Source organism: Coregonus clupeaformis, chromosome 34, assembly GCF_020615455.1.
Source record: "Coregonus clupeaformis isolate EN_2021a chromosome 34, ASM2061545v1, whole genome shotgun sequence".
In the NCBI taxonomy this organism is placed as follows: Eukaryota; Metazoa; Chordata; class Actinopteri; order Salmoniformes; family Salmonidae; genus Coregonus; species Coregonus clupeaformis.
Window position 1 is genome coordinate 29,515,120 of NC_059225.1, and position 23,210 is coordinate 29,538,329.

Sequence of the window (23,210 nt, forward strand, 5' to 3'; positions counted from 1 at the left end):
TGATTCCCTGTTATGTTTTAATCTCTTTGAGTAATGGAAGCAGATATATTTCTTACTTAAAGATTCATTTGGTTGATACATTTTGAACGTGGGCAGTATTTTTGTTGCTCATGGGCAGTATCTTTGATTTTGGTTGTTTTTGTTGCTCATCTTTTTAACTCTTGTCTTCATAATAACTTTTGCTTCCTTATAAGAAAATACATAAATACATAAGTACCTAATGGTAGGTAGGTAGCTTAGTGGTTAAGAGTGTTGTGCCAGTAACTGAAAGGTCGCTGGTTCTAATCCCTGAGCCGACTAGGTGAAAAATCTGTTGATGTGCCCTTGAGCAAGGCACTTAACCCTAATTGCTCCTGTAAGTCGCTCTGGATAAGAGCGTCTGCTAAGTGACTTAAAATGTAAAAATTATAAAACAAGTGGCTCATAGAAATTGTTACCACATTTATACAAATGGAAATCAATACTTAAAAACAATTAAGACATCCCCTGCCAGCCAGACACCCAATGTATTCTTAGTTAATTATTGTCTGTTTTGTCAAATGGTGGCAATACACTGGCTTGACCTTGGCAATTCAAGCTTTTTGAAGGTCACAGCATGACCTTTAACTGTGTTTCTATTTCCTGACATCATTTATATAGATAGGTTTGCTACCAACCATGCTCCGTTGGTCACAGTGATATCCCAGTTTTATTTATATAGATAGGTTTGCTATAAACTGTGCTCCGTAGGTCACAGTGATATCCCAGTCTTATACAGTCTGAAAAGATTTACAGGGGTCGTGAAATCATCTCAACTAATCAAAACAATGTGTGTCTGGCTTTTGTATTTGGGTAATATTGTATTGTAATATTTTGCCTTGACATTACAGCAAAGTCCTATACCATATGGAAGTCCTTTTTATTTGCAATGATAATGCAGTAAGAATCAACTAGAGTCAACCAATGCCTGATCAGGTTCTCCACTCTCCTCTCCAGGAGCTGTGTCGCCAGCGGATGGCTGTGAGGACATCGGAGCGTCCGGAGCGTGCGGAGCGCCCGGAGCCACTTCGCCGCCACTCGCGGTTGAACAGCTCGTCTTCTCAGTTCAGCGATGGGGGACCAATGGCCAGCCCCTCAGCCCGTAGCTCCACTTCCTCCTGGTGCGAAGAGCCTGTCCCCTCCAACATGGACATCTCCACCGGACACATGATACTGGTACAACAATATACATGCCACTACAGTACCCTATAGTCTGTCTGTGTGCCTGTCCTGTCTGTCTGTCGGAATGTATGTATGTACAGTATGTCTGTCTGATGCGAGGAGCCTGTACCCTCCAACAAATCCAACCTCTGTTTGGAGTCAGAATGGAGTATAGTGTGTGTAATTTATAGGATGTCTCCCCTCGCGCTTAGCTTCCAGCTTTTATTCTGTTTGTCTGTCTCTCTAACCCTTTCTCTCTCTATCCTCGCTACATCTCTGCGGTTATCTCCAGCTGTCTTTCCTTCTATCTCTATCTCTCTTCCTCTTTTTTCTTTTTCTCTTGTCTTTCTCTTGCTCTTATTTTCTCTCTCTCTCACTGTCACTCTCTTTCTCCCTCCTCCTTGCCTCTCTCTCTCTCTCTCTCTCTCTCTCTCTCTCTCTCTCTCTCTCTCTCTCTCGCCTCTCTCTCTCTCTCTCTCTCTCTCTCTCTCGCTCTCTCTTTATCCCTCCTCGTTGCCGCTCGCTCGCTCGCTCTCCCTCCTGCTCTTTCTCTATTAAAGCCAAAGCGAGACGGATATTGCTTTGTGTGATGAGAGCTGCTCTAAAGTGAAATATCATTATCCAGCTGATTGTCAGTTGAACGTTTCAGAACTATTATTATTATTTTTCCTTGTGGGTCCCCCCAGTTGCACACACAGTGGATTGTTTGAATTTTGCACAACTTTTGTTTTATTCACTGCAGACAAGCTTCATAAAAGAGATGGAAAGATGCCTGGCAGTGTTTTCATTAAGGGGGTAGAATTCATCATCACAGTACGTGTCAGGCTTTTCCTATAAGGAATGAAAATGAATTTGAATAACGTGTTGAATTCGTCATAATGGATGGGCTTTATTGCAAATGTCAAGGTTGGTTGAGACGCCTCTTTCGAAAACATTTGAATATAACATATTTGACCTTTACATTACAACAAAGTTCTACACCATATATACAGTTGAAGTCGGAAGTTTACATACACTTAGGTTGGAGTCATTAAAACTAGTTTTTCAACCACTGTTTACAAACAGATTATTTCACTTATAATTCACTGTATCACAATTCATGTGGGTCAGAAGTTTACATACACTAAGTTGACTGTGCATTTAAACAGCTTGGAAAATTCCAGAAAATTATGTCATGGCTTTAGAAGCTATTGATAGGCTAATTTACATAATTTGAGTCAATTGGAGGTGTACCTGTGGATGTATTTCAAGGCCTACCTTCAAACTCAGTGCCTCTTTGCTTGACATCATGGGAAAATCAAAAGAAATCAGCCAAGACCTCAGAATTTTTTTTTAGACCTCCATAAGTCTGGTTCATCCTTGGGAGCAATTTCCAAACACCTGAAGGTACCACGTTCATCTGTACAAACAATAGTACGCAAGTATAAACACCATGGGACCACACAGCCATCATATCGCTCAGGAAGGAGACGCGTTCTGTCTCCTAGAGATGAACATACTTTGGTGCGAAAAGTGCAAATCAATCCCAGAACAACAGTAAAGGACCTTGTGAAGATGCTGGAGGGAACAGGTACAAGAGTATCTATATCCACAGTAAAACGAGCCCTATATCGACATAACCTGAAAGGCCGCTCAGCAAGGAAGAAGCCACTGCTCCAAAACCGCCATAAAAAAGACTACGGTTTGCAACTGCACATGGGGACAAAGATCGCACTTTTTGGAGAAATGTCCTCTGGTCTGATGAAACAAAAATAGAACTGTTTGACCATAATGACCATCGTTATGTTTGGAGGAAAAAGGGGGATGCTTGCAAGCCGAAGAACACCATCCCAACCGTGAAGTACGGGGGTGGCAGCGTCATGCTGTGGGGGTGCTTTGCTGCAGGAGGGACTGGTGCACTTCACAAAATAGATGGCATCATGAGGAAGGAAATTTATGTGGATATATTGAAGCAAAATTTCAAGACATCAGTCAGGAAGTTAAAGCTTGGTCGCAAATGGGTCTTCTAAATTGACAATGACCCCAAGTATACTTCCAAAGTTGTGGCAAAATGGCTTAAGGACAACAAAGTCAAGGTATTGGAGTGGCCATCACAAAGCCCTGACCTCAATCCTATAGAACATTTGTGGGCAGAACTAAAAAAGCGTGTGCGAGCAAGGAGGCCTACAAACCTGACTCAGTTACACCAGCTCTGTCAGGAGGAATGGGCCAAAATTCACCCAACTTATTGTGGGAAGTTTGTGGAAGGGTACCCAAAACGTTTGACCCAAGTTAAACAATTTAAAGGCAATGCTACCAAATACTAATTGAGTGTATGTAAACTTCTGACCCACTGGGAATGTGATGAAAGAAATAAAAGCTGAAATAAATCATTCTCTTTACTATTATTCTGACATTTCACATTCTTAAAATAAAGTGATGATCCTAACTGACCTAAAACAGGGAATTTGTACTAGGATTAAATGTCAGGAATTGTGAAAAACTGAGTTTAAATGTATTTAGCTAAGGTGTATGTAAACTTCCGACTTCAACTGTAGGTCATTTTTATTTGCTTTGATAACAATACAATAAGAATCAACCAGATTCACTGCAGATTCTTCAGAAAAGTGAAGTATAATGAACATAAAAACGACACAGACCTTGACTCTGTTTTGACTCCTGAGTGATTGATTAACCACATGTGAAATTGCCTTGGTATCACTGATCTCAGACCAGATTTCTTTCATCTATCCTGTCCGGTCCTCTGTGGATCTCATGCAGCGTGGACTGTGGGAGTGATGAGTACCTTGTTCTCATGCTGGGCTGGGCTCCCTTATAGCTCACAGCTTCAGCTAACACACTGGAGTAGGAGGCGCTTTCTGGCCCAATCTACTCTTATCCAAGCTTCACCTGGGTTTCGCCCCCAATTGACACTCTATGTCCTATATACTGTAGTGCACTAGGTTTGCCAAGAGCCCTGTGTACCCTGTTCAAATGTTGTGCACTAAATAGGGAGTAGAGGGCCATTTGGGATATTGTATCTGTAGTTCTGGCTCAGATCCATGAACCACATTCTGTTAAGTTAGTCCTGGAAATACAGCCACGCTTTAGTACAGGTGTTCAGTACTGTAGAGTGAAATATATATAATAACTTCCTAGGTTCCAAATCAGAGTCAGCGATGGTGGGATTAGTTTGTATGATTGCCCAGATTTTATTCTCTCCTATTTTGGTAGACCTTCTGGTGCTGAGGCATGTTGAAACATGCGGTCTGTGTGTTTTGGTCACCCATACTTATGCACCATAAATTAGAATGGGTAAGGATTATTTCAGTGCAAAATATGTATCCAATTTCAAACATTTTCAAAGACAAACAGCCTTTTTAGGAACTGTAACACCAGCTATGTTATTCTACTGGCAGGCTTTCAGTACCATGGATAACTCCATACAGTAATGCTTCTATTGCTTTTACCTTGTTGTTTCGTTTTGAGTTCTGCTTTGTTTTTGGTACTGTTTTTATGCTGTCCAGTAGATATGGTCGTGATGTTGATATAATTGCCATTGTTACTGTATATGTACCCTCTTTAAATGCTTATTTGTTGCCTTAGAAAATCGATAGCATTTCAATATTTTGATGGCTTACTTCCGTGTCTTAAACAAATCTAATTGAAAATGAATCATTTGTAAGAGTAAGGCAGGCAATTTATCAAGGACAATTGATTTGTTCGCTTTTGATTCTATCCCTGATTGATAGGACTGATTGCAATGCCCTTCCTCTCCCGGCTAACCCCCCCCCAGCTTCACATAGGTATCTTCATATAGCCATGTCGGCTGACTGTATCAATTATTACAGTAACATTACAGTGGCACAACAGTAGAAACGTTGTGTCCCCTGTTGTGTCTGTATTTTCTCTGTATCTAATGTAGCATCTCTATATGGCCGATGAAGGCTATTGTTAGGGGGATTACTCAGTGTTTCCTTGACACCTGTCCTCTCAGAACCTCTGATTGACAGCCCAGTTACTAATCCCTTATTCACTCAGCCCTGTTACTCTTGTTACGTTCCAAATGGCACCCTATAGCCCATAGGGCTCGGGTCAAAAGTAGTGTACTACGTAGGGAATAGGGTGCCATTTGGGACACACACTCTCTGCCTCTAGAAGAGGAGGTGATCCGCTGCTTCATTCATCCACAATCAGCCTGCTACATCACTACATACAAATCCCAGCTTCCACATAAAAACCACATTTATTACAATTTGTGATAGAGAGGAAGTGCATAAGCCATTGAATGGCAGCATTCATAATATAGGGTGTATAGGTCTATGTAGGGGAGGTGGAGTGGGGTGTCATGCTGTGGCACTACAGTGTATGGGCCTTGGTCAAAAGTAGTGCACTATATAGGGAATAAGGTGCCAATTGAGACACAACCAAGAGAACTGCATGGGAATGGTTCTGTCAAGTGTTCATGACACCCTGTCATTCAACTGTCACTTCTGAAAAGACTGCATTGTTTGTTTGTTGCGTCGCCGACACCGCAGCCAACATGCAGATTTGTGCTGACAAAGTACAGTTAACAGAATTATATGATAGAGATGGTGACAATTGCTTTTTTTCGCGCAAATTTGATCATTTTCAGTCAAAGGAAAAGCAAAACATTCGTATTTAAAGTAGTTGATGTGGAGTCAATGACAGCCAACCCCTCTGGGTTGCTATTTACTAGAGTAGATCTACTGTTATTAGTGCAATGAGGCATTATAATCAGACCTACAATCAGACCTGCATTATCTACTATCACTGGGGATGCATCCAAAATGGCACAGTATTCCCTACATAGTGAACGACTTTTGACCAGAGCCCTATATGCCCCGCTCAAAAGTAGAGAACTACAGTGGGGAAAATAAGTATTTAGTCAGCCACCAATTGTGCAAGTTCTCCCACTTAAAAAGATGAGAGAGGCCTGTAATTGTCATCATAGGTACACGTCAACTATGACAGACAAATTGAGATTTTTTTCCAGAAAATCACATTGTAGGATTTTTTATGAATTTATTTGCAAATTATGGTGGAAAATAAGTATTTGGTCACCTACAAACAAGCAAGATTTCTGGCTCTCACAGATCTGTAACTTCTTCTTTAAGAGGCTCCTCTGTCCTCCACTTGTTACCTGTACTAATGGCACCTGTTTGAACTTGTTATCAGTATAAAAGACACCTGTCCACAACCTCAAACAGTCACACTCCAAACTCCACTATGGCCAAGACCAAAGAGCTGTCAAAGGACACCAGAAACAAAATTGTAGACCTGCACCAGGCTGGGAAGACTGAATCTGCAATAGGTAAGCAGCTTGGTTTGAAGAAATCAACTGTGGGAGCAATTATTAGGAAATGGAAGACATACAAGACCACTGATAATCTCCCTCGATCTGGGGCTCCACGCAAGATCTCACCCCTTGGGGTCAAAATGATCACAAGAACGGTGAGCAAAAATCCCAGAACCACACGTGGGGACCTAGTGAATGACCTGCAGAGAGCTGGGACCAAAGTAACAAAGCCTACCATCAGTAACACACTACGCCGCCAGGGACTCAAATCCTGCAGTGGCAGACGTGTCCCCCTGCTTAAGCCAGTACATGTCCAGGCCCGTCTGAAGTTTGCTAGAGTGCATTTGGATGATCCAGAAGAGGATTGGGAGAATGTCATATGGTCAGATGAAACCAAAATATAACTTTTTTGGTAAAAACTCAACTCGTCGTGTTTGGAGGACAAAGAATGCTGAGTTGCATCCAAAGAACACCATACCTACTGTGAAGCATGGGGTGGAAACATCATGCTTTGGGGCTGTTTTTCTGCAAAGGGACCAGGATGACTGATCCGTGTAAAGGAAAGAATGAATGGGGCCATGTATCGTGAGATTTTGAGTGAAAACCTCCTTCCATCAGCAAGGGCATTGAAGATGAAACGTGGCTGGGTCTTTCAGCATGACAATGATCCCAAACACACCGCCTGGGCAACGAAGGAGTGGCTTCGTAAGAAGCATTTCAAGGTCCTGGAGTGGCCTAGCCAGTCTCCAGATCTCAACCCCATAGAAAATCTTTGGAGGGAGTTGAAAGTCCGTGTTGCCCAGCGACAGCCCCAAAACATCACTGCTCTAGAGGAGATCTGCATGGAGGAATGGGCCAAAATACCAGCAACAGTGTGTGAAAACCTTGTGAAGACTTACAGAAAACGTTTGACCTGTGTCATTGCCAACAAAAGGTATATAACAAAGTATTGAGAAACTTTTGTTATTGACCAAATACTTATTTTCCACCATAATTTGCAAATAAATTCATAAAAAATCCTACAATGTGATTTTCTGTATTTTGTTTCCTCATTTTGTCTGTCATAGTTGACGTGTACCTATGATGAAAATTACAGGCCTCTCTCATCTTTTTAAGTGGGAGAACTTGCACAATTGGTGGCTGACTAAATACTTTTTTTCCCCACTGTATATAGGGAATAGGGTGTAATTTGATACCCAGCCTGGAACTTCAGAAGAAAAACAAAAACAGCTGTGAAATACGATCAGCTGGTGTTTGACAAAGATATGACTGGAAGTTCATATTTTGTGCCTATAGTGAATGGCAGAAGAGGGGATATTAGAGGGGCTAATTTCCCATACTGTGCATGTCCCTGAATATATCTACATGTCAGTTGTATGCATGTTGCGATTTAATTGAGTCTTAACTGTGCTGTAGATAAACATGGTGCATCACCTCTCTCTCCCGACTCACCTCCACTGTCTTTAAAATGTTTGATAAAAGCATAGCACTACTGGGTATAGCTTTCATTGTATTACCCAGCTGATCCCCCACATCATTTTATGAGTCTGTAATCTCCTGCCTTACACAATGACGGCCTAAACCGTTTAACCCCGCGGGGAGCGGGGAGCGTTGATACAAGCGTCAGGCGAACACTGTCTTTTCCAGAGCCGCCCCAGCCTCTGAGCTCCATAAGACCTGGTTTGTTAGAAGAGCAACGTTTTCTTTTTTTCATCCCCTTGCTTTTCTTTTCTCCTTTGTCTCTCAGGCGAATTTAATTTAGAATTTTGTCTTCTCCGAGCGACAGCTTAAACGCAGACAATCTTATCAGGAACTGTGCAAGCGGTTTGAAAGACGATGATTGAAGCACCCTGAAGTATTTCCAATGCAGAGAAACCTTTCAGGAGTCTTTAATTGCGAGGAGCGGTTTTTGGTGGCCCCTCCCTCCCAAGACCTCCATAACCCTAAATCTGTCTGTCTGTCTGTCTGTTGGTCTGTCTGTTGACATGGGTTTAGTATTCTGCTCCAGTGTGTAGATAGGAAGGCCTTAGAGATCCACTGAAATAGAGCAGGTCTACTACATAGGCATGAATTGCCTTTTATTTTATCTATTCTAGACAGTGACTGAATCAAAAATATTATATATTCTGGGGGCACCCTCCCCCAACCCTCCCTTCTAAATGCTGCTATATGTAATTACTTTTCCATTTCCAATTCATTATCTTTTGTTTGCTTATTTAGTTATGGTGGTTGTTTTAAAATGGCCACTGTTTCTCTCCCCTTAGTCGTACATGGAGGATCACTTGAAGAACAAGAACCGCCTGGAGAGGGAGTGGGAGGCAATGTGTGGTTACCTGGCTGAGCCCAGTGACTGTGACGTGGGCAAGCGCGAACACAACACGAAGAGGAACCGCTCTGACGCCGTGGTTGTCTGTAAGTGTTGTTACACATCGCTGACCGTGTGGTCGTCTGTAAGTGTTGTTACACATCTCTGACGCCATGGTCGTCTGTAAGTGTTGTTACACATCTCTGACACCGTGGTCGTCTGTAAGTGGTGTTACACATCTCTGACGCTGTGGTTGTCTGTAAGTTATGTTACAAATCTCTGACGTTGTGGTCGTCTGTAAGTGTTGTTACACATCTCTGAAGCTGTGGTCGTCTGTAAGTGTTTTTACACATCTCTGACGCTGTGGTAGTCTGTAAGTGTTGTTACACATCTCTGACACCATGGTCGTCTGTAAGTGTTGTTACACATCTCTGAAGCTGTGGTCGTCTGTAAGTGTTTTTACACATCTCTGACGCTGTGGTAGTCTGTAAGTGTTGTTACACATCTCTGACACCATGGTCGTCTGTAAGTGTTGTTACACATCTCTGACACCATGGTCGTCTGTAAGTGTTGTTACACATCTCTGACGCCATGGTCATCTGTAAGTGTTGTTACACGTCGCTGACCGTGTGGTCGTCTGTAAATGTTGTTACACATCTCTGACGCTGTGGTCGTCTGTAAGTGTTGTTACACATCTCTGACACCATGGTCGTCTGTAAGTGTTGTTACACATCTCTGACGCCATGGTCGTCTGTAAGTGTTGTTTCACATCTCTGACCATGTGGTCGTCTGTAAGTGTTGTTACACATCTCTGACGCCATGGTCGTCTGTAAGTGTTGTTTCACATCTCTGACCATGTGGTCGTCTGTAAGTATTGTTACACATCTCTGACGCCATGGTCGTCTGTAAGTGTTGTTGCACATCTCTGACCACGTGGTCATGTATTACCGCAGTCTGACCACATCTCTCAGTAGTCGACCACTAGGTTATTCCTGTGTTATTTCTGACCATGTGAACAGACCCTGAAAAACAGTATTTTCAATTCCATATCATTTATCAATAATTAAATGTTTCAATCGAGGAAAAGCAAAAAATGTGTGGTGAATTATGTATTTCTATTACAGATGATCATTCCAGAATCACCTTGAAGGCTGAGAATAATCATGGAAACTCTGATTACATCAATGCTAGCCCAATTGTGAGTACCATTCCGCATCCCATACTCTTTCACTTTATGTTTCTTTTAAGCTTTATTGTTGCAACTCTACACAAAGACCTGTTGAGTTTGGATTTTATATTGAAATTAAATTTGTTTTTGTGATTTGTCATTAATTTTCCAATTGAACCTTTTGCCTTTGTTCCTCACACTTTGCACCTCAATGGATTCTCAGAGGCTTGTGAATTAATAGTTTGTCAACTTCCCTGTTTTGAAATGGCTGCTCTCTTGAGATATCAGCTCTGCTTTAATGTATTCATCCCAGAAGAATGGTGGTGTATTATTATTTGGACTCAGTAATGTTTCCCCTGAACAAATCCAAAATGGCCCAAATATCAGGAAAGTTCAGGGTTATATTCCTGTATTTTTTTTTACATTTCACAATAAAGGCCATTTCTGATTTCCCCTGCGGCTGCTAGAGAAGGATTCCATTAAAAAAGAACAGTAAACTATGCATTTCAAATACAGTAGGAAAACTCTTTGGAGAGAGATGGGGATGGCTCCTCCACAGTTGGACTAAAAGCCTATTACTGTATAGCACGAAACAAAACCAACTGGAAGTTTGCAAACATCTATTTGTTGTATTTTCTGCATTTTAATGCATACATAATGCATTAAGTAATAACGATACCATGTTTTTTATGATAACATTCTAGACTTATTTCTGCCTCTGAAGCCATAGTATTTTGAGTGATTATCAGACGGAAATTAACTTTCGACTATAAGCCAAGTCATTCTACTTATCTGTATTGTTGTTGAGCTGAATCTGCTCTCTCTCCTCCATAATTCTCTCTCTGTTTGAAATGAAAAAATGTCCCTTTAAAGATCTTTTATGATCCATTTCTACATTTGCATCTCTCCAATATTAGAACGTAAATCCAAATGATTTATTCCCTGTATTGTGTTTTCGTTCTAAGAGGAAAACTATGAAATGACAGGCTGAGAGAGCGGCTAGATAGACCTTAATAGTGGAGAACGCGTTCCCTCTGACCAAAAGGTCCTGCAAGAAGCATAAAACATTGGATACATTGCATTGGTAAGGAATTATCTGTTTTCAGTCACACCACTTCTCAAATACGCACCGCTTGTTTCCATAAAGTGAGCGTGTAGAAGGGGCTCTTGCACTCTGGATAGTCTTAATTACTCTGAGAGGCAAGTCTGTCACATTCAAATTCATCCTCTCATGGGCCATGCCCAGAGGGCCATGGTTTCTGGGTGAGGGTGGAAAATCTCTCCATTCGTCTGGGTCAAAAGATCTCTGCGTAACGGTAGTTGCCAGGGCTCGTCGTAAAGCAGGAGAATTATCTCCGCTAACCAGAGCTTGTCTCGCCATTGAGGGGCTACCAATATGAGGAAGAGATCTATGTTGGCTCCCAGATCTGGTTCACCACCCGGGGTTGGAATCTCCAATCCCTGTATAGCGGATTCCCTCTGGACAACATGTCCACACCCACATTCAATACGACTGGGACGTGAGTCGCACGTAGTGAAAGTAGGTGTGCCCTGCTCCACAGAATAATCTTGACAGTCTTTAGATTCAGAGAGCGAGTGCCACCCTGGCAGTTGATGTATGTCACCACAGTGGCTGTCCTGACAAGCATGTGACAATTTCTAAGGAAGGGCCGAAAGTCTATCAATGCATGGAACACTGTCAGCAGATCGAGGTAATTTAAATGAGCATTGCGGAGCTGTGGGGACCAAAATCGTATGTCGTCACCACCTTCCTCGATGACACTACCCCTAGGGGTTCCAGTGACGGAGAGAGCCGAGAGACAGTCCTTGGTTACCGCTATCTGTCGATTGCGGTGCCGTTGTGAACACAGGCATAGGGCAGCAACCCAATGCTGGAAGTCTCTCATTCTCGGTAGTCCCAGCGGTACTACTGATATGGTGGACGCCATCAACCCCAGCACTCAGAGACAGGCTCTGTGTGTGACCAAGCGCCCCCTGTTGAACAGGGCGAGGCACTGTCGGAATGACGTGATGCGGCCGTCTGATAGTGTAGCCCAATAAGAGAGAGAATCCAGCTTGACACAGAGGGATTCTATTCTCTGTGTGGGTACCAAAAAGCTCTCATGTCTTGTACCGCTTGCTCCTGTGTAGGGGAGCAAAGCAGGTCATCGTCTATGTAGGCGGGGACTCTTAGCCCCCTGGTTCTCACGGTGGCTAGAGCCGCCTCCACACACTTGCTGAACAAACAGGGAGCAAGTGCTAGCCCGAAGGAAACAGCAAGGTATTCGTAGGCTGTGCCTTGAAAGGCAAACCTGAGAAACTTCCTGTGTGCTGGGAGTGCTTATGTGAAAATAAGTATCCTGCAAGTCGACGGCAGTGAACCAGTCGCCTTGACGAATAGAGCGAGACAGAACATTCAAATCAAATGAAATCAAATTGAATTGGTCACATACACATATTTAGCAGATGTTATTGCGGGTGTAGCGAAATGCTTGTGTTCCTAGCTCCAACAGTGCAGTAGTATCTAACAATTCACAACAATACACACAAATCTAAAAGTAAAAGAATGTCGGAGTGGAAGTAGAATAGAATACAGTATATACATATGAAATGAGTAAAGCAATATGTACACATTATTAAAGTGACTAGTGTTCCACTATTAAAGTGACCAGTGATTCCATGTCTATGTACGTATATAGGGAAGCAGCCTCTAAGGGGCAGGGTTGAGTAACCGGGTGGTAGCCGGCTAGTGATGGCTATTTAACAGTCTGATGGCCTTGAGGAAGAAGCTGTTTTTCAGTCTCTCGGTCCCAGCTTTGATGTACCTGTACTGACCTCGCCTTCTGGATGGTAGCGGGGTGAACAGGCCGTGGCTCGGGTGGTTGATGTCCTTGATGATCTTTTTGGCCTTCCTGTGACATCGGGTGCTGTAGGTATCCTGGAGGGCAGGCAGTGTGCCCCGGTGATTCATTGGGCACACTCTGAAGAGCCCTGCGTTTGCGGGCGGTGCAGTTGCCATACCAGGCGGTGATACAGCCCGACAGGATGCTCTCAATTGTGCATCGGTAAAAGTTTGTGAGGGTCTTAGGGGCCAAGCCGAGTTTCTTCAGCCTCCTGAGGTTGAAGAGGCGCTATTGCGCCTTCTTCACCACACATTGTCTGTGTGGGTGGACCATTTCAGATTGTCAGTGGTGTACGCAGAGGAACTTGAACCTTTTCACCTTCTCCACTGCGGTTCCTTCGATGTGGATAGGGGCGTGCTCCCTCTGCTGTTTCCTGAAGTCCACGATCAGCTCCTTCATTTTGTTGATGTTGAGGGAGAGGTTATTTTCCTGGCACCACTCCGCCAGGGCCCTCACCACCTCCCTGTAGGCTGTCTCGTCATTGTTGGTAATCAGGCCTACTACTGTTGTGTCGTCTGCAAACTTGATGATTGAGTTGGAGGCGTGCGTGGCCACGCAGTCATGGGTGAACAGGGAGTACAGGAGGGGGCTGAACACGGATCCTTGTGGGGCGAGGTGGAGGTGTTGTTTCCTATTTACACCACCTGGGGGCGGCCCATCAGGAAGTCTAGGACCCAGTTGCACAGGGCGGGGTTCAGACCCAGGGCCCCGAGCTTAATATTGAGCTTGGAGGGTACTATGGTGTTGAAGGCTGAGCTGTAGTCAATGAACAGCATTCTTACATAGGTATTCCTCTTGTCCAGATGGGATACGGCAGTGTGCAGTGCGATGGCAATTGCATCGTCTGTGGATTTATTGGGGCGGTAAGCAAATTGAAGTGGGTCTAGGGTGTCAGGTAAGGTAGAGGTGATATGATCCTTAACTAGCCTCTCAAAGCACTTCATGATGACAGAAGTGAGTGCTACGGGGCGATTAGTCATTTAGTTCAGTTACCTTTGCTTTCTTGGGTACAGGAACAATGGTGGACATCTTGAAGCAAGTGGGGACAGCAGACTGGGATAGGGAGAGATTGAATATGTCCGTAAACACTCCAGCTAGCTGGTCTGCGCATGCTCTGAGGACGCGGCTAGGGATGCCGTCTGGGCTGGCAGCCTTGTGAGGGTTAACACACTTAAATGTCTTACAGACTTCGGCCACGGAGAATGAGAGCCCACAGTCCTTGGAAGCGGGCCGCGTCGGTGGCACTGTGTTACTCTCAAAGCGAGGCGAAGAAAGTGTTTAGCTTGTCCGGGAGCAAGACGTCGGTGTCTGCGACGTGGCTGGTTTTCCTTTTGTAATCCGGGATTGTCTGTAGACCCTGCCACATACGTCTCGTGTCTGAGCCGTTGAATTGCGACTCCACTTTGTCTCTGTACTGACGTTTTGCCTGTTTGATTGCCTTATGCAGGGAATAACTACACTGTATGTATTCTGCCATATTCCCAGTCACCTTGCCATGGTTAAATGCTGTGGTTCGCGCTTTCAGTTTTGCAAGAATGCTGCCATCTATCCACGGTTTCTGGTTTGGGTAGGTTTTAATAGTCACAGTGGGAACAACATCCCCTATACACTTCCTGATGAACTCAGTCACCGTGTACGTGTATACTTCAATGTTATTCTCAGAGGCTACCCGGAACATATCCCAGTCTGCGTGATCAAAACAATCTTGAAGCATGGATTCCGATTGGTCAGACCAGCGTTGAATAGACCTTAGCACGGGTACTTCCTGTTTGAGTTTCTGCCTATAGGAAAGGAGGAGCAAAATGGAGTCGTGATCTGATTTGCCGAAGGGAGGGCAGGGAAGGTCCTTGTAGGCATCCCGGAAGGGGGAATAGCAGTGGTCGAGTGTTATTCCAGCGTGAGTACTACAGTCAATGTGTTGCTAGAACTTCGGTGCCGTTTGGATTCTTCGAGCTTGTGACCCGCCCTAAGGTGTAAACCATAAGTGACACATCGAAACGAGTATTAGAAATAGAACAATCACATGTGAAAATCACATTTGCAGTTAAAATGGTATCCACAAGTTCATCTGACTCTGGGGAAGTAGATAAAGGTCCTCATTGCCAAAATCCCGAAGTATCCCTTTAAAGAAAGGGTGATTTATCAATTTACCTGACTTTGCTAACAGTTACTTTGAACAAATTCAAGACTTCAATATCCTTGTAATGCTTTTTGTCAAATTCAAATAAAAGTAAATTACAGCTCAATTTGAGCAGATTCTGATTTTGCGATTAATCGTGATTAATCAAAGCAAATCCTGCAATTAATGCGATTACATTTTTTTATGTTGAATTGAACAATGGTCAAGACATTGGCTTTGCCTGTGGGAGACCTGGGTTCTAATCCCACCGGTTACAAAAGCACACGTGAAACTTTAAAATGTGAAAAATCCATGTAAAACTACACAAGTGTCAGGAAACCACCTCTGACTCATAAATAAATAAATATATATATATAGGTGTGTTCATACATTTGTCAGAAAACCACAAGGTTTTTTTACGTGTTTTTTTTTGTAAGAGTGGTGCAGAGCAGAGTAGACAGTAATCAGTGATCCAGCGCTGTACGGATGAAAGCATGGTAATTACACCACAACGGGACCACTGACTAAGCCCTGTGAAACTGCCCTAATTACGTCTGTCAACGCGCCCTCCTCCTCATTAGCCCAAGGGAAAAAGTCAATCATTTGTCATCTTTTTCTTGGAATGTGGGGTTCGAGTGGTAAGGGGGTGGTAAGAGGGACGTCCTCTCTATCCCCACAGTCAGGGAGGGGTGACACAAAAATAACCTTAGGGCATTTTCACACTAGTTTTGAGCTATAGTTTATTTTAAAAAATGTATGTACTTTTTAGCCCTTTTTGAAGTTACAGTCTTGTCCCATCGCTGCAACTCCTGTACTGACTCGGGAGAGGCGAAGGTCGAGAGCCATGCATCCTCCGAAACACGTCCCTGCCAAGCCTCACTGCTTCTTGACACCCGGCTCGCTTAACCCTGAAGACAGCCGCACCAATGTGTCGAAGGAAACACAGTACAACTGGCGACCGAAGTCAACGTGCATGCCCCCGGCCCACCACAGGAGTCGCTAGAGCACGATGGGATAAGGACATCCCAGCCGGCCAAACCCTCCCCTAACCCGATGACGCTGGGCCAATCGTGCACCACCTCATGGGCCTCCCGGTCGCAGCCGGCTGGGACTCCGGGTCTCTAGTGACACCTGCAATGCAGTGCCTTAGACCGCTGCGCCACTCGGGAGGCCCAGTTTTAAGCTATAGTTAGAATCAGAGTTTTATTATTTGTTGCATTGTATTTTTGTCATTTGGTCTGGTTGGTTTCACATTGCCAAATGTCAAACAAACAACAATTCCTATACAAAACCATGTGTCTATGCAAGTCATTTGTTTATTGATCTTCTGAACCCTACAGCCAGGTCCAGAGATTTATTTATGATGTTGGTGTTGGTGGTATTGCTCGTGATTGGGAGTCCCATAGGGCGTCGCACAATTGGCCCAGCGTCGTCCGGGTTTGGCCGGGGTAGGCCGTCATTGTAAATAAGAATTTGTTCTTAACTGACTTGCCTAGTTAAATTAAAAGTAGTGCACTACAAAGGAATAGGGTGCCATGTTGGATGCAGCCCTTGGTTTCAGTCATGGTCTCAGTCATACTTGGCTTAGATTTTGATATTCTGTTTTATTTTTGTAATCAAACTTACTTGTAAGGAAAGTCAGTAATATTTAAGATGTGTTGGCAAAGCATTGAATAGCAAGATGTTAATTTCAATGATATTTTCCTCAAACCTCAAATCAAACAGCTTTTATTTGGTAAAGATTCTGGTTTTCCAAGGTCTATCTTTCCCACCCAACAGAGAGAGGAGAGCAGGAGAGAAGCTGAAATACGGAGGCCATCTTTTCATGTCCTGCCTTTAGTATTCATACGGTGATGTCAGGCTGCACGTAGCTACTAAATGTCTGTGTCCTTGAGATTGCCTAACAGGGAGCTGGAGCCTCTAGCTTTTAGCATCAAGTCTTTCATTTCTGTCAGGATAAAAAAAGCCATCTGCAGAATTTCAACTAGGTAGGAGAGAGTGTGATGCTAACAAAGCGCCGCTACCTAATAGAATGGAAAAGTGCATTCATTTCTTTAGCTCTTCTCCAGGAATGCCATTTTTAATACCATGGTAAGGCAACAGGAATTCCAGGTGCACTTATAAATATACACTACCGGTCAAAAGTTTTAGAACACCTACTCATTCAAGGGTTTTTATTTATTTTTTACTATTTTCTACATTGTATAATAATAGTGAAGACATCAAAACTATGAAATAACACATCATGTAGTAACCCAAAAAGTGTCAAACAAATCAAAATATATTTTATATTTGAGATTCTTCAAATAGCCACCCATTGCCTCGATGACAGCTTTGCACACTCTTAGCATTATCTCAAGCAGCTTCATGAGGTAGTCACTTGGAATGCATTTCAATTAACAGGTGTGCCTTGTTGTTAATTTGTGGAATCTCTTTCCTTCTTAATGCGTTTGAGCCAATCAGTTGTGTTGTGACAAGGTAGGGTATACAGAAGATAGCCCTATTTGGTAAAAGACCAAGTCCATATTATGGCAAGAACAGCAAAAATAAGAAAAGAGAAACGACAGTCCATCATTACTTTAAGACATGAAGGTCAGTCAATACGGAACATTTCAATGGAATGGAAGACCCAGAGTTACCTCTGCTGCAGAGGATAAGTTCATTAGAGTTACCAGCCTCAGAAATTGCAGCCCAAATAAATGCTTAACGGAGTTCAAGTAACAGACAGAGGAGACTGTGTGAATCAGGCATTCATGGTCGAATTGCTGCAAAGAAACCACTACTAAAGGACACATAAGGAGAAGAGACTTGCTTGGCCCAAGAAACATGAGCAATGGACATTAGACCGGTGGAAATGTGTCCTTTGGTCTGGAGTCCAAATTTGAGATTTTTGGTTCCAACCAGCATGGCTACCACAGCATTCTGCAGCTATACGCCATCCCATCTGGTTTGGGCTTAGTGGGACTATAATTTGTTTTTCAACAGGACAATGACCCAACACACCTCCAGGCTGTGTAAGGGCTATTTTACCAAGAAGGAGAGTGATGGAGTGCTGCATCAGATGACCTGGCCTCCACAATCCCCTGACCTCAACCAAATTGAGATGGTTTGGGATAAGTCGGACCGTATAGTGAAGGAAAAGCAGCCAACAACTGCTCAGCATATGTGGGAACTCCTTCAAGACTGTTGGAAAAGCATTCCTCATGAAGCTGGTTGAGATAATGCCAAGAGTGTGCAAAGCTGTCATCAAGGCAAAGGGTGGCTACTTTGAAGAATCTAAAATATAAAATATATTTTGATTTGTTTAACACTTTTTTGGTTACTACATGATTCCATATGTGCTATTTCATAGTTTTTATGTCTTCACTATTATTCTACAATGTAGAAAATAGTAAAAATAAAGAAAAACCCTTGAACGAGTAGGTGTTCTAAAACTTTTGACCGGTAGTGTATGTGTAAAGCCAGGCGTATTTTAATGGACCATGTTAGCTAGCTTCATATTATGGAAGTGTTTGGGCAGCTATACTAAAAGTGCTGCACATCTGTACTAGATGTTATTGGGATTTAGTTCAACCTCTATAGTCATCTCCCCTAGTCGGTGCTAATATAACCACTCTGATAGCTCATAAACAAAGTTCATAAAAGGAGAGAAGACGGCCGTTAAAGACTGCATCCCAAAATGACACCCTATTCCCTATATAGTGTACTACTTTTGACCAGAGCCCTATGGGCTCCAGCCCTAAATGGCTCCCTGTAACAATTAGGGTTATGCTGCACAATTGCATCCATTTCCATAGTAATGGTTGTGGATGTCACTCACTGGAGTGGAGATTCAGGACTGATCTCCGGGCAACACAAAGGTTTCATACCTGTCTTCTTCTCTCTATTAAGAGATACATGCTGATCTCAAAGGGCAATGCAAGACTATTGTATGAATATGTGGTATTGTGAACCTTTGCAGTATAAAAGCACTGAAGCGTACATAAAAGGCTAGGATTCTTTTCACTGAAAACAGAACTGGACTGTGCAAAAATATCCCGTAATACCAAAAATAGAGTAAAAACATATTTTTTTGGCACATTGCAAAATGGAGCCTAATAAATTGAAGTGCTAGCGGTAAACCAACACTGAGCTGGTTAGCTCTGGTTAGCTCCAGTGTTTATTTGGCAGGTTAGCGTTTTTCGTCATTAATCTTTTTCTGGATGCAGCTCTGCAGAATGGTCACTAGCTGGCACAGCCACTAAGTCATAAAATCGGATTTTAAACCTAACGTTAACCACACTGCTAACCCTAATGCCTAACCCTTAAATACATTTTTGTTTTCATGAAGTTTTACAATATAGCCAATTTTGACTTTGCAGCTGGCCTATCTAAGGAGACATCGATCAGTTCTGCCTCCAGGACAAGACTCATGACAATAAACGTCAACATGCGTTTATTTGGAGGAATAGAAAATTCTGTTGCACCCCTTCATTACACATATCTACCTCTCTTCTGTAAGGAAACAATGGCTTTGTCTGAGTGTAACAAAATGGCTGAATTCCAAATGGTTTACTCATGTCTTCTCTATTCTACTTCTGCTTTCAACAATAGCCATGACTAATATTTCATTTGCAATTTGGCTTGCAATATCTTATATTAACAAAAAGATCTCACGGTTTTAAGTTTCTCCAAATGTCAAATTTCGAAGTTGCTCCAAACGTCAACTCTCGAAGTGTCTTTGACACCCTGGGTTGATTCCTCCTGCTCAGCATGGCTTTGTTTCTCCAAACTTCACATTTTCCAAGTTAAGGATTAAGGTTAAGGATTTTGGATAGGGCTAAAACAAAACAAAAATGTTTTGTGTCTACCACTGGGATTGAACATGCGACCTTCAGATCCGGAGTAATGGGATTATAGTGCTGTGGGATTAACCGTCATTTCGCGGGGTATCGGTTATTAAACAACTAATTGACCGACGTCGGTTCAATTACTTGAATTTCCCTTTTCTTTTTTTTCTTTTTGCTCAACGCTCCATTTCTCAGGAGAGAAATCAAATAATTCACGAGTGAAATCAAGTCAAGAACTATGTGGGATGCTGGGCTGAAGGGAGTTCGTTTTCATTAAGCAAATATTCAATATTTGTTGACCATATTCCTTTTTTTTCTGGCTCGAATAGAGACGGATCAGGGAGGAAGAGACGAAGCGAGAGGTTTCACTCTCGCCAAATTCTTTCCAAAATAAGCCCAATGTGTTTCTATGGGCTTATTTTTGGACCTAAGCTTGTTGCCTGCCTTCCTGCCTTTGGGACAACGACTCCCATTGTTAGGGCGGAGACATGAGCATCTCGTCATTATATACAGATCTCTGGACGGATACACTTTTACGCCTGCTATGTTAGGTTAGATACACATAGACCGCATGAGAGAGGAATGTACACAACACAACGACGAGCGGGACAGAGACTTATCTACTTTGAAGAACTACTTAAATTATTTTGCCAGACAGCTCTGCAGCATACTTAGGCAGGCTAGCTAAATAGGATGACTAAAGACAGAACAGTATGGGGAGCACATAGATAACGTTAGATGGTCTGGCTGGCTGAATGCTTCTGCCTGAGCGAGATGAGATCATGACTTTAAGGAATGGAAATAACAAAGTCATCAAATAAAAACTAAGTAATATACCCAACTAAAATATGTTATTATTTCATAGTAATTTCCTATTTTTCTATTGATGTCTACCCAATGTGGACCTGAGAAAGACAATGGAATATTTTCAATGTTTTGAATGTTCCCTATTTTTGGCTTTGGAATCTCCATTAAAAAGCTCTAAAATCATGGTAATGTCATTATTTCATAATGCATTTAATGTTAAAATTATGAAAACTGAAATCAAAAACCGACCTCAAAAAGCACTAATCGCTCAGCACTATGGGATAACGCCCATCCGCCACCCCCATCCACATCGCCCTAGCAAAACCCAAGCCCACTTGATAGGAATAGCACTCACTGTTGCTCCTAGTGGCCGGTTTTGAAGGCATTTCCCGACATCCTCAGGACATGGACAGATGTCCAATTTTGAAGTTAATCTTGAGCGATCTGCCTGGATATTTGTTCCCCTTTGTTCATTGCCTTTCTCAGACTAATATGAATAGACATAGAGTAAAGGCCAGGTTCTGTGGAGCTGGGTGTAGAGCTGGTATCAAGTCCCTTGTGTTGTATCTTTAATAAAAAAAACAGAGCTTCAGGGGAAATTGCAGATCTGCTTTTATCCTTTCCTCCGCCGTCTGTATCACACACACGGATACACACCCACACACTCACACACATACAGAACACACAAACACTGGCCCAACCCTCAGAGACACCCCTATCCCCTCTTCTAAAGGCCTCAGTGACATTCTCTGACTATCATCAATAATATGTTGGAGAGGCGATGTAATTTCCTTTACACATGGGCTTCCTTTAATCAGAAGCATTAAAGAATAACCATGCCTAGAAGATAAAGAAGGGGAAAGTAACAGAAGGAGGAGAGAGAGAAGTGAGTGGCTTGAGTGAAACCTGGACGGCCATCGAGGAGAAAAGGCTACCTTTAGATCCTCAGAGAGAATTCATGGAACTGCTGTTACTCTGTCTTGATGCTCTAACTGTAGACATCCCAAATGGCACCCTATTTTCCCCATATGCTCTGGTCAAAAGTAGTGCACTATATAGGGAATAAAGTGCTATTTGGGATGCAACCAGGCAGTATGTTCTTGTCCCTTCATACAGTAACAAGCGTTCACCCAGTGCTCACACACAGCACTTCTCCTTCCCCTGTTCTTCCAGATGGACCATGATCCGAGGAACCCCATGTACATCGCTTCACAAGGCCCTCTACCCTCCACCGTGGCTGACTTCTGGCAGGTAAAGCACAATCAAACATGAACTAACCATCAGTATCGGTTTATGACAGTGTGGGAGACATTTGCAAAAGAGCAGAAATCTGTGCAAAAAAATACAGTAAACCTCATTAGAATCTGGCAGCATGATTTCATTGTAAACTTTTCTTCAACAATGTGTATATTATAGGAGGAGATAATTTATCAAGATTATAATGAGGTATTTTTTGCGCAGATCTGTGCTCTTTTCCATCACGAAAATGTTGCCTTGTGGTTGTTAATGAAACTATGAAATGTAGGATTATTGCAGGATTGTTTTCTTTTGTTGTTAATTATTACGACTGCCCTGGTGTAACAAAGTTTGTTGCATTATGATACATGACAATAGCCTTCACCACTGTGAATATGACTACAAGGGCGATTTTCCAGCTTGCCATTTAGACCTGGCAACCCGGCAATCCTTTGCTGCCTCAGCCGTATGCCGGGTTGCCAAATGGTGTTATTATGCATTAGTGTGAAAGCACCCCAGTCATTAGGGAGGACCATTGCTCCCATACAGTCGAGTTAATGTATCAGCTGTGGCATTAATGTGTCTGTAACATGTTAGCATGGACCAGAGACATCCACAGGTTGAATCCCAAATGGCACCCTATTCCCTTTATAGTACACTACTTTTGACCATAGCCCTATGAACCGTGACCAAAAGTAATGCACTATGTAGGGAATAGGGTGCCGTGCCATTGGAGACGCAGCCACAGTCCAGCTGGTCCCTTCACTCCCCATGTTCAGCTGAAGATGCACTTACAGTAGGTACATACAGTGCATTCTGAAAGTATTCAGACCCCTTGACTTTTTCCACATTTTGTTACGTTACAGTCTTATTCTAAAATTGATTAAATAGTTTTTTTCCCTCATCAATCTACACACAATACCCCATAATGACAAAGCAAAAACAGGTTTTTAGAAATGTTTGCTAATTTATTAAAAATTAAAAACTGAAATATTACATTTACATAAGTATTCAGACCCTTTACTCAGTACTTTGTTGAAGCACCTTTGGCAGTGATTACAGCCTCAAGTCTTCTTGGGTATGACGCTACAAGCTTGGCACACCTGTATTTGGAGAGTTTCTCCCATTCTCTGCAGATCCTCTCAAGCTATGTCAGGTTGGATGGGGAGAGTCGCTGCACAGCTATTTTCAGGTCTCTCCAGAGATGTTAATTCGGGTTCAAGTCCGGGCTCTGGCTGGGCCACTCAAGGACATTCAGAGACTTGTCCCGAAGCCACTCCTGTGTTGTCTTGTCAGTGTGCTTAGGGTCGTTGTCCTGTTGGAAGTTGAACCTTCGCCCCAGTCTGAGGTCCTGAGTGCTCTGGA

The 23,210-nt window shown here is 42.9% G+C and overlaps 1 protein-coding gene across 2 annotated transcripts in view; it reads left to right on the top strand.

The window, feature by feature from the left end:
* LOC121549989 (receptor-type tyrosine-protein phosphatase N2) overlaps positions 1–23,210 on the top strand; it is a 285,296-nt gene that overhangs the window by 246,244 nt on the left and 15,842 nt on the right. For both annotated transcript variants that reach the window (XM_041862031.2, XM_045210537.1), the window contains exons 13-16: positions 976–1,194; positions 8,743–8,890; positions 9,908–9,981; positions 21,783–21,860. In XM_041862031.2, coding sequence (XP_041717965.2) covers positions 976–1,194; positions 8,743–8,890; positions 9,908–9,981; positions 21,783–21,860 — 519 coding nt within the window. The remainder of the gene's footprint in view (positions 1–975; positions 1,195–8,742; positions 8,891–9,907; positions 9,982–21,782; positions 21,861–23,210) is intronic.